General features: G+C 41.8%; 1 protein-coding gene across 5 annotated transcripts in view; it reads right to left on the reverse strand.

Annotated features, from left to right (window-relative positions):
* Positions 1-2566: 2566 nt before the first annotated feature.
* The window catches only part of UBR2 (ubiquitin protein ligase E3 component n-recognin 2), a 114684-nt gene continuing 104635 nt past the window's right edge, over positions 2567-12615 (reverse strand). For 4 of the 5 annotated variants that reach the window (XM_058554367.1, XM_058554365.1, XM_058554366.1 and 1 more), the window contains 5 exons: positions 11042-11098; positions 9291-9368; positions 7941-8111; positions 6126-6227; positions 2567-4789 (listed from right to left, as the gene is read on the reverse strand). In XM_058554367.1, the coding sequence (XP_058410350.1) occupies positions 4648-4789; positions 6126-6227; positions 7941-8111; positions 9291-9368; positions 11042-11098 (550 nt within the window). In that variant the 3' untranslated portion in view covers positions 2567-4647. Of the gene's footprint in view, positions 4790-6125; positions 6228-7940; positions 8112-9290; positions 9369-9413; positions 10014-11041; positions 11099-12615 lie in introns of those variants that run through there. The other variant, XM_058554369.1, reaches the window with a different exon arrangement.

Genomic DNA, 12615 nt, shown 5'->3' on the forward strand with positions numbered 1-12615 from the left:
GAAATATGAGTCTCCAAGAGGCCAGGTTTATAGGGCAGATGTAAGCAATCTCAGAATCTGAGAGCTGTTGGGAGGACCAAGGGCAAATTGATCCTATGATAAATACCACCAGTTGGTTCTGAGCAGACGTCGGGTGAGCCACATCTTAACAGGTCTTCTCAGGTAGCCAGGTAGTTGCCAGAGAAAACTGGCCCATTTCTTTTGGCCATCTACCAGTGCCCAGCAAGGCTCAGGTTCTTCCTTGTGTCTAACCTCAGTCTTCCCTTGGGATGGTGTAGATTCACTTCTCACAAGAGACTCAGCCAGTTTTTAAAGTCCTGACAGCCTAGCCCTGGGGTAGGGTGAGAGGTAAAGACAGTGCCTTAGAACTTTTATTTTTAAAACACTCCATAGTGAAATAGGTAATAGCTGCTTATTCTGAACATTTAGGAAGACAAGTGTCCTAGAAATTGTGGCCTCAGTTCTAGAACCCACAGCCTCTTGCAACACTTTCAAGCCCAGGACTGAGACACCAGCAAATAAACCCCGAGTAACCTCAATACGGGTTAACAAGATTAGGGGCTTGCTCTGCACGCTCCCCTGCCCCTGCTTGTCCAGTCACCTGTAACGCTAGGCCAGCAGGTTTGAAGCTTAGCTGGGGGCGGGGGGAGGGGACCAAGACCAATTAGGGCCTCTGACCTGCTACCAGATAAAAAGGTGGCTCCTGATGGCAGTGCAGCCAGCCAGCAGCACTGTGTTTTAGGAACAAGAATGTGAGGGAATACTACGCAAGTCCAGGGAGAGAGGGCATGCCTTCCCAGTCCTCAGTGGACATGAGATTGGCTTGGAGGGAGGAAACATCAGTCCTTAACTTCTAATGGCATTATATCTTGTCCTCCAAAACAGAGGATGAGTATAAACAGCCAAGTTAAAGAGAATGTTGTGCAAGGATAGTGTAGATTAAGATATAAGAGACAACTCTTAGTTATTTACCCAAGGGGAATGAAAACTAAGGTCCATACAAAAAACTGTACATTAATTTTTGTAGTGGCTTTATTCATAATCACCAAAAATTGCCCAAATGTCCCTTACCTGGTGACTGCATAAACATCTGCACAATGGAATGACTCCACAAACAAAAGGAACACGGATGACTCTCAAATGCTTGAGTCTTCTTCTGTTTTTTTTTTTTTTTTTTTTTTTTTGTGAGGAAGATCGGCTCCGTGCTAACATCTGCCAATCCTCCTCTTTTTGCTGAGGAAGATTGGCCCTGGGCTAACATCTGTGCCTGTCTTCCTCCACTTTATATGGGACGCCGCCACAGCATGGCTTGACAAGCAGTGCGTCGATGCGCGCCTGGGATCCAAACCTGCGAACCCCAGGCTGCCGCAGCGGAGCGTGTGCACTTAACCGCTTACATCACCGGGCTGGCCTACTTGAGTCTTCCTAGTGAGAGAAGCCAGACTCAAAAGGCTACATGTATGTTTACAGAACATTCTGGAAGAGGCAAGACAAAGGGACAGAAAAAGATTAGTGGTTGCCAGGGGTCAGGATGGGGAAGAGACGGTGACCATAAAGGGGCATAAGGGAACTTCTTGGGGTGGAGTTTTGTTTTGTTTTTTTTTTTTTGCTGAGGAAGATTTGCCCTGAGCTAACATCTGTGGCCAATCTTCCTCTATTTTGTATGTGGCTCCCCACCACAGCATGGCTGATAAGTGGTGTAGGTCTGCACCTGGGATCTGAACCAGCAAACCTGGGCCGCTGAAGTGGAGTGTGCCAAACTTAACCACTATGCCACCAAGCTGGCCCTCTATTTCTGGATTGTGGTGGTTGTTAAACAAATGTACGCATTTGTCAAAAGCATAAAACTGTCCACTAAAAGGGTGAATTTTACTATTCATAAAGTAAACCTCAATAGACTCTATTTAAAAAAAAAAGGGGGAGGGACAGAGCGAGGAGTGTGTCAGAGGGGCTTAGGGAGTCCTGCATGACATTAGGACCAGGGAAAGGAGTAAGCCGGGAGCAGCATTATGACCAGGAGACAGGGAAAGCACAAGAAAAACCTTGCTTTTTTAGTTTGGTGCTTTCTTTTTAAGAGGATTTTGAAAAGCACAGCAGAGTTCTCGTAGGCAATGACTCCCCTGCAAATACAGGATGTAGCTTCCTTCCTACATGTGACTCTCATAAGCAGAGACGGTCTGCAGAGCGTGTAAGAACAAGGACCTGGAGATCACCAGGTAAGGATGAGCAAGGAGAGTTTAACCCTGGACACAGGTCTTGGAGCTGGGGGAGACTTTGAGTGCCCTGATCTCTCAGTGATTTGAGGTCCATAATGGCTCAGAAAGGTCACAAGCTGTCAAAGCCAATGATTATGAAATTTAATCAGCTGAAATGATGATCAAGCTTTCTCTGGGAAGGTCACAACGGTTTGGCTAACGGCCATAATTGACACTAATAATATAAGCATCTTAAATTTCAAGCTAATACAGATGTCCCACTTTATTTGTGGCAAGGTGACATGGGGAACACTTCCATGGCATTTAATTTTGTGAAACAAAACAGAAAGAAAATATAGGCAGATCCAAAGTAATGTCAACACCTAAAGCATTTATTTGGATATCTTTAAAGTTTTTACATATGATACATTCCAAATTTTACAAGTTGTCCACAGATATTAAAGTTATAGCCAATTTATTTAACAGATATGATTTTCCCTGATATAGAAAGCATGTTATAGAAACATTTCTACAATAAACATAACACATGCAGAACAAATCATAAAACTAAGATGATTCGTTAGGTAGGGAAGACAATCAGCTTAATGACGCACACACCAGAAGATAAAATGGTGTGTGTGTTGCTATTTCATGTAAATTCATCTTCTCTCAGACTCCCTGACATTCTCAGAGAATGGAATCCAGGGACACCCTCTGCTAACAACAAACTTCTGTGAAGTCAGTCCTGAAAGCGGGGGTATAGTCATGATTTGGTGAAAATGTTCATAATTCATTTACAGAGGGAAATACCCGGTCTTATCATTTTAAATTGAAGCTTGATGAACATATGGAGAAAAGTCAAAAGAAGCTGGACTTAAAAGCTAAAGGAATGGGGACGTGACAAAGGCCAAAATAAACATTAAAATCATTATGCCATCCACAGCCCAGACCACCAGATCTCACGAATGGAAGAAAGGTCAGAAAAAGGGGACGAGCACTGGGTTCTAATCTGGATTTTCTTCCCACTGGGTGAGAAACACCTCCTCTCAGATGGGTGACCCAGTCCCAGCAAGGGTAATGACATCCTTCCAGACGAGAAGGTTCTTTCACACACTGCCTTGGAGAGGAAGCAGTGAACGTGGCTTCTGCATCCTCACTGATTTTAGCCTGAAGTTGGATATCTGACCTTCCTCTTGGGTATACTGCAGAGTGTGCAAAGCTGAGTGGAACGGAACTTTTCGATGAAGTTCAAAGAAAACTGAGGGAAATGGTTACTTGCATTGGCTAAAAAAAATCCAAGAGCCTCTTATTATTCATTTGTCCCTTAGCCTCACCTTAGAGAGGCTCTGAATTTATTCCTCCACTAAACCTGTCATCACTCTGTGTGTATTCAAGCTCTCAGCACATGATATCAAACGAGAGTGGCTGTGCAGTATGTAATAGTTATAAGCTATTTTACTAAGCGGCTATCATTCTAGGAAGGCACCTCTTAGTAAGAATAATAATGTTTTAAAATAATAAAAAGCCTGGGCACACAGCTTGTCCCAGCAATGTACTAAGTGACCAGCAGGCAAACAGCAATTCATCTATTCCAGGAAATGCTGGAAGGGGTGGAGGTAGGGGAACATTAAAACACTGAGTTCTTACTTTTATCGCTAGTGTTGGATTCTAGATGCACACACTCTCAATTTAGTCTTAGAAATAAGAGAATATATAATCTGAAAAATTAGCATACTCTTTAAGTTTTCAAAAAGCCCTTTAAAATGAGATTTTTTTCTCTCAAAGTCAAAAGTCTTGCCAAAAAAAGGGAAAAAAAAAATCCAACCTTCTACAGCCCTGAAAACCACCCAGCATACGAAGAAACCACCTCCTCCTCTTCCTCCTACAGGCTCCTCCCGCAAAAGTGCCCCCAACCCTCTCAAGGCTGATGGAGAGAAGGGAATGCCACTTTCAAAATCCACTGCTTTGCTCTTAGAGGTAGGGTCCCGTCAGCAGGGGGGACACGACCCAGTCCTAGTGTTGAGAGTCACTGAGAGGGACCAGAGAGTGTGACCCCAATGGAGCACGGAGACTTCGTTTCCTGCCGCTGTCGAATCAGCTTCAGGCCTGGAGCCCCTGTGATCAGCAATGGCACATGGCTCAGACTACTGGGTTCAGTCAAACAGTCAGACGCCCACAGAGGGGCTGTGCCCAGCACAGGAAGGGAAGCTCCTTGCTGGATCCTAAAACTCAAGATGTTGCGTTGAGGGACGCAGCAAACAGTGCAAGAAAACCTGCTGATGGAAGATGATTTTCTTCAGTCCCTGGAGCCAGAAACTATAAAAATAAAACTGGGAAGAAGAGCTCAAATAAACAAGTTACTTCCAAAATCCGTAGAACTTATTTCCTATTCTCTTTCTGGAAAAGCCAGCTGGATTACAAAAATCAAGTTGATGTGTTTGGTTGTGAAGTATTATAAATGTTGCCAGTCAATGCCAACCAGTGTCTGATTTGCTTCCTGTGCATGTCCAATTTCCTCCGTGATACTGTGCTGGTGCCAGAGCTTCTGAATCTTCTTAAATCGCTCTTTGCACAAATGTAAAGGATTTCCTCGTCTAGAAAGAAGACACAGGTCACTCAGGGTGCATTCTGTTTATTCATCTATTATGCTCCAACCTTTGCTGATTTAGGAAAAGTTACAAGTTACTGGTTTTAGATCCTCTGCAAAATTTCTGTGTGGCAGGTGGCTGTGGCTATTAATATGTTAGCTCTGAAGGTTTTCTAGGACAAGCTGCAAGGTAATAAGTGCTGAAAAGAAGAGGAAAGTGAGCACAGGCTACACTTACCCAGACTGGGGTGAGGGAATAGGAGGTGGGGTTGAGCAGGAGGGTCCAGGTTGAGAGGCTAAAACTACCCATTCAGCGTCCATTTTGTTGGTAAAATGTAAAAAAGAAGGAAGGGGGCAGGGGAGAGGATAAAAGGAGAATCACAGGGGTAAAACTTCCTCAGAGTGCTGTCTTTCAGCCACCAAGTCTAAGCAAAGCAGCCGAATGTGAATAACTTTCAAGTCTAATTTAACCGAAGTGCAGGTTTTGGTGAGTTCACAGCTGGGGCCTCTGCTTCCGATTCAGAGCGCACAGGTCCTCTCCCTCACTAGCCAGGGCTCCTCCTCCTGAAAGTCCACACTCCTCAGAGCAGCCGGAAGAACCATGACCAGGTGGCCTATGCTGTAACCTTGCAGTCAAGCGCCTGGGGAAGCCCATCCACTTATCTTGCCTCAGTTTCCAGGCCTTCTACTTCTGCTCCTCAAGACTGGACGGTTATATCTAGGTTAAGATTTTACCTCCTCTGGGCAAAAAGAGAGGGTCTAAGAGAAGTTCTTTAATAGTGCTTGAGGGAACTGCTGTTAGCATTTTGCTTATGATATAACAGAAGCTACCAGAGTAGAAGTGATTAAGCCTCAAATACGGTTGTATTACTCTATATGTACTAAATCTTTGTCCCCTAGGAATCTAGGTAATAAGCACATCTCTTATCAATTAAGATTTGCTCTTTTACATCACTTGGAGAACACCGGGTCTTTCCCACACAAAGCCGGACAAGTTACAAAGGGCTATACCTGCAGTGCTCTGAGGCTGTGGACGCCACGTGGCAATTCAACCAGTTCTCTGGCGTGATAAATGGAAAAGCTGCACTCTGTCCTATCCTTTCCCCTTAGCTATCCTGATGGCCCTCATGACATTCTGAGGACTGGGAAAGGGAACGCCAAACCAGGCAGCCAGGGTGCCCTCCTTGGAGAAGTCCACAGGTAACAGGCACCTCTGCCCGAACAGAAGCCATGCAGCCCCCTGGGCTGTTAGCCTCAGGACCACACGGCTCAACATGTTCACCACGTACTGAAGGCTCTGGAGGCCCAGTCAGCCAACCCAGCCTCCCAGGAGGGACCCTTACCTGAGTCCCTGGTCAGTCTCCCCATAGTCATCAAGGTAAGGAGGAGAATAAAAACAGCCTTTGGTTTTGCCAGCTAAAAACAGCACCTGACATTCCCGGACTCTGCAGAGAGATCATTTATACATTATACATTAGTAACCAAGGTTTGGATTTAGTTCCAAATGGACTGAAATCTTTTAAAAATAAACAAAACCAGTGTTGGAAGAGAAGAAACGGCATTTACAGCAGAGACACTTAACAAAGTATTAACACATCTGCCCAAGTTTTCAAGATAACTAAAATGATTTACTGTAAATCAATATAGTGAGGGAGAGGGACATTTCAGATTAGAAATCGACGGCTCATACAGTCACGCGTTGCTTCACGACAGGGATATGTGCTGAGAAAAGTGTCCTCAGGCAATTTCATCATTGTGCGAACATCAGAGAGCGTACTTACAGAAACCTAGACGGTGTAGCCTACTGCAAACCTGGGCTAAATGGTCCTAGTCTTACGGGACCACCGCTGTATATGTGGTCTGTGGTTGACCAAAACGTCGTTACGCAGCACATGACTGCAGCAGCATTTAAAAAATTGTTAAGTGTGAGAAAAATAGTTAACTTCTAAACATAATATAGTTACTGATATTTTAGCCACTATTATGGAGAAATTATTCATTTAAAAAATGGTACACAAATATCATGTATTAGGTTTACTTGAAACACAAAGCAACACTGTGCATGACCAAAAGAATTCTGAAATACGCTGGACAGGGAAAATGCTACTTTTACATTTCTCCTAAAGGCTATTTAAAAATGTGTCTCTTGATCCCTTTGAGAGGTTTGCTTGACTTTTTTTGGTATTAATAATTCAGCTCAATCCAACATTTATCAAGAACCTATCATATACAAGAAATTGCCAGGCACAGGGGGATACTAAGATATGGATATAATCTATGCACCAGAGGAGCTCAAACACGTCACTTCTCTCCTTCAAACCCTGAAATGGCTTCCATCTCACTCAGAGATGTCACTAGGACATACCAGGCCCCATGATTCTCTCCTCTGCACACACCATCTAGCAACAACAGCCTCCTTGCTGTTTCTTGAACATGGCAGGCATATTCTCCAGCAATTTTGCACTTGCTGCTCCCTGTCTAGAATGTTCTCCCCTCTTCTTTAGGTCTTTATTCAAAAGTCACCTTCTCGGGGAATGTTCCCTGCTTCCCAGTCTAAAATTCAACTCCCTAGCTGCCATCTCATATGCCCCTCCCTGCTTTATTTTTTCTCCTGTGTGTATCACTTTCTAAAATCTTATCAGTCTTGTTTATTGTCTATCTCCCTCACTAGAAAATGAACTCCATGAAGGCAGAGATTTTTGCCTGCTTGATTGACTAGTGCATTCTCAATGCCCAGTGCAGAGTAGTCACTAGTAAGTATCTGTTGTACGTTGTTGAATATACACAACTATATCCATCCGTGATATGTAGGAATCCAAAACCATGAGGGTACAACAAACTGAGTAATTCTGACTGGATTTGGGTAGAAAATAAAGGACAATCGGAAGTTTCACATCAGAATGAGGCACAAACAAAGTAGAACAGAACTGTCATGGGCATGACAATAATGATGATAATGGAAGAACCAGCACAGAGTGAGCATGAGCCAAACATGAGCTGTCAGGACACAAGGCTCCCCACATTCCTCAAATGAATAAAACACATGAGAAGAACAGTCTCAAAAAAATCGTCTGCGGTGTAGTAGTTTCTTGCGCCACCCCTCAACAGGCATATACCGCAGGAGATCCAAATCTAAAAAGCTCCCCCCAGGGCCTTACCTCAGGAAGATGCCCACCCCAGAACCACAAGAGTAGGTGTGAGCTGTGCAGGCTCCCACATCCTCCCCTTCCAGTTCAGTCTGACAGCAGTAGCTCTGGGAGCACAGCAGAGTTCCACACACAAGGCACAGGGTCGGCGCTCTGCTCTTATCACCACCTGATTTGGGGCACCTTCATGGGACAAAAAAAAAGCACAAGTTATTGCTCTAAAACAGAGCGGCTGAAGAGCTGATGGTGGTAAAACCACCCTGAAAAAAAAATCTTGCAACATCAAGCAGAGCTGAAGATGCATGTATCCTATGGCCCAGGCAAATTCATTTCTGGAACATCTCACACATGTACACAAACACTATGTAGTGGAAACACTCAAGCAACAATCGGAGGAAAGATAAATAAAATCATCAACAGGACAAAGAGTACATAAATTCTGCTATGTCATGTAATGAAATACTATACAACAGTGAAAACTGATGAATTAAAGTTATATATGTCAGGGGACTGCCTGGAGGCATAGCGGTTAAGTGTGCATACTCTGCTTCGGCGGCCCAGGGTTCGCAGGTTCGGACCCCGGGCACGCACCGATGCACCACTTGTCAAGCCATGCTGTGGCGGCGTCCCATATAAAGTAGAGGAAGATGGGCACGGATGTTAGCCCAGGACCAATCTTCCTCAGCAAAAAAAGAGGAGGACTAACATCGGATGTTAGCTCAGGGCTAATCTTCCTCACACACACACACAAAAAGTTATATATGTCAAATGTATAAACAAATCTTACAAACAATGCTGAGTGAAAAAAACTGTAGAATATGTACAGTACAATGCCATTTGAAAGCTTAAAACATGCAAAATAATAATATATGCTGTTTAGGAATATAAACACTTGTAGTTAACATGTAAATAAATGCCTAGGAATGCTCAGTGCTCTGTTTAGAATAGTGGATCTCTGCGGGGAAAGGAGTATGCACTAGGGAAGACATACACAGGCAGCTCCAACTGTTTAGGTAATGTTTAATTATTTACACTACTGATTCATTCCTTATGATGTTTGTATATCAAATATTTAATAATGTATTAAAAATTACTAAAGGCTCATATTACTTTAAAGTGTAAACTGTTATTTAGATAACCTCTAATGAATCAAACTTGTCCCCCAGCACCACCGTTCCCCTATCTTATTCTGAAACATGGTGGAATAATGCTTTTACAAGTTAGGTAGTGTAAAGTACCACTGAGGTTACAATTTCTCCACCCAAACAAAACAGAACAACAACAAAATTCCTTAAATTCTGTGCAAAGAGGCGAGTGTCTCCAGTGGTAGGAAACACTTAATACCCTAATATTGAAACTTACGAGAAATTAGATGCTTGATTAATGAGGCTGCTATAATCCTCTGGAAGGTCTATTAATTTGTTAGATTTTCTTGGATACCTAAACAGACAAACAAACAAACAAAAAACACACAAGAAAAAATAGTTAAAATGAGGTTATATAATAACGACAGGGTAACTCTTAGTCAAAACAAATAAAGGAAGACTGAATCTGAGTATCTGGGTGCTACCATGGTGGTACAAGAAGCCACATTAGAAATTAAAAAGGTACTCTTACATAACACAGGGCCTAAGGGTTTACATTTGTACTTGAAGAGCTCAAAATAAATTATCAGGACAGTAGACAGTACTTACTATCTGCCCCATTTCAGTGAAAATTTGGTAGCTCTGGGAAGAAGGGGAGGGGCAGAGAAGGATATCCACCCCTGGGCTCCTACCGAAACAATACAGTAATGGAGAGCCCAACCATAGAACTTGGGATAGAGAAGACAGAAAAGATATGCTTATCAGGGGTGAGCTTACGGCAGAAATGAGTTAGAGGAGAGAAGGCAGTAAACGAACAGACAAACTTTCTTTAAATTAGAGATACCAGGCCATGTTGATTCTGTGACAAGTTAATCCAGATAAAATTTAGATCCATATTCAACTGGTATTTGAGGACCCACTCTCGGTGCTCACATCTGCCCAGCATGGGCCTCATGGTACAGCTGTTCTTTGCTTTCCCTACTGCAGAGACAGGAGTGGACTGAAACCAAGGGGGAGGTACTTAGACAGCAGTTCTTCTACCAGAATCACTTGCAGGGGATTTCAGAGGGATCTACATGCTAGGAGCCCAACTTCAGATCAATTAGATTTTGTAGGTAGGGCCCTGAGTATTTTTAAAAAGTTTCCAAAGTAATTCAGGCATATACCTCAAGTTGAGAACTACTGTTCCACGTAATGAGTTTTCTGACTGCAGGGCTGAGCCATATGAAACTGGTGATATTTAGCCATTTTTGACTTATAAAAACTGGAATTTCATATGGTTCAACCTAATAAAATTGGGGTGACATCATCTCTGGATTTGGGACAGGTGTGTATACACTCAAAGAAATAGGGGCTAGCCCAGTGGCATAGCAGTTAAGTTTGCGCGCTCCGCAGGTTCAGATCCCAGGCACGGACCCAAGCACTGCTTGTCAAGCCATGCTGTGGCAGTGTCCCATATAAAGTAGAGGAAGATGGGCACACATGTTAGCTCAGGGCCAATCTTCCTCAGCAAAAAGAGTAGGAGTGGCAACAGATCTTAGCTCAGGGCTAATCTTCCTCACAAAAAAAAAAAAAGAAAGAAAGAAATCAAAGAAATAGAACACATAATCTCCTCTACCCTTCTGATTTTTATGGATGATGTATTCAACAGAACCAAGGAGATACTAACACATGAAATACATGTGTTATCATCTGGCATAGCATACTTTACTACAGAATCAGAATAGAGCTAATGTCAAAAGGAATGAAGAAAAAATAAAAATAAAAATGATTGGCCGTGATTTGATAATTACTGACACTGAGTGACAGGTATGTAGAGCCTTATTATGCTATTCTTTATACTTTATAGTTTTCATAATTCTGAGTCTTTTACAAACTCTCATCATTAGACTAAGAAAAAAAAGCACGAAGGCAAGACATCCTTCCTCTTGGAATCACTGGAGGCTTAGGAGGTCAGATTTGAAGGAAGGGCCTGCTTCCTCCCCACCTCCCGCCCCCCAACCAAGTCTTTGACGATCTTTAACTTACCGTATAGCATCTCTTTCACCTTCTAGATATCTTTTAACTTCAATGTTATGACACCAACTTTAATGTAAATGGGGAGAAAAAACAAAACATTTTTTACTTTTGAAAGGCTAGAACTAGAATTTTTTCCTCTCTTGATCCAATTAAGAAAAAAATAATCTTCCTGGCTTAATATGATATATTTACCTCAATGAAAGAAGCTCGGAGGAATACTCTATTTTGCCTGCCTTTTAAAATCAGAGAATGTAACCTGTGATTTTCTAAAAGCAAGAATGCTTAGTACATTAAAATTTGCAATTACATACACTATTACTCCACTAATTTGGACACTCTGGAAAAACTAGTCTGAATTAATGAAAAGCTCTTATCTGGAGCTAGAACACTCATATTAAAACAATTTTTTATTGTGGTAAAATATACATAAATTTTACTATTTTAACCCTTTTTAAGTGTACACTTTTGTGGCATTAAGTACATTCACATTGTTGGGCAACCATCACCACCATCTACCTCCAGAACTCTTTCAAATTTCCCAAATGAAATTCTGTACCACCTTTTTATTTTCTGTCTCTATAAATTTGACTACTCTAGGTACCTCATATAAGTGGAAACATACAATATTTATTGTTTTGTGACTGGCTTATTTCACTTAGCATGTCTTCAAGGTTATTCCACATTGCAGCATGTGTCAGAATTTCCTGCCTTTATGGCTGAATAATATCCCACTGTATGTATATACCACATTTTGTTTATCTATTCATCTGTTGATAGAAATTTGGGTTGTTTCTACTTTTTAGCTATTGTGAATAATGCTGCTATGAACATGGGTGTACAAGTATCTATGAGCGTCCCTGCTTTCAATACTTTTGCAATATATACCTAAAAGTGCAAGTGCTGGATGATATGGCAATTCTATGTTTAACTTTTTGAGGAACCGCTATACTATTTTCCAGAGGGGCTATACCATTTTCTTTTCCTACCAGCAATGCACATGGATTTCAATTTCTCGACATCCTCACAAACGGGTGTTATTATTGTCTGCCTTTTTGATTACAGCTATCCTAATGGGTGTGAAGTTGTATCTCATTGTGGTTTTTATCTGCATTTCCCTAAAAACTAGTGATGTTGAGCATGTTTTCATGTGCTTATTGGCCCTTAGTATTATCTTCTTTGGAGAAAAAGTCTTTTGCTCATTTTTTAAATAGGTTATTTGCTTTTTTGTTGTTGAGATGTAGGAATTCTGGCTACATATACATTTTCTGGATATTAATTCTTTATCAGATATATGATTTGCAACTATTTTCTCCCATTCTGTGGGTAAAACAGTCAAATTTTAATCTTAACTCAGTCACTAACTTGACATGATTGACAGGTCGATTTCTCTAGACTTTAATTTTATCAAATATAAAGTGAGGGTACTGGACTAGATAACCCTTAAGATTTCTTTCAGTTCCATAAATCTATGGAACAGAGTCCTTAACAAATAAGTTAATACGGGGAAATAATCTACCACTACTCTCCTTCCAAGCAAACCTGCTTACGCCATTCACTAGCTTAGGAAAAATCTTACCACAAAG

The sequence above is a fragment of the Diceros bicornis genome, chromosome 14 (genome assembly GCF_020826845.1).
Source record: "Diceros bicornis minor isolate mBicDic1 chromosome 14, mDicBic1.mat.cur, whole genome shotgun sequence".
NCBI lineage: Eukaryota > Metazoa > Chordata > Mammalia > Perissodactyla > Rhinocerotidae > Diceros > Diceros bicornis.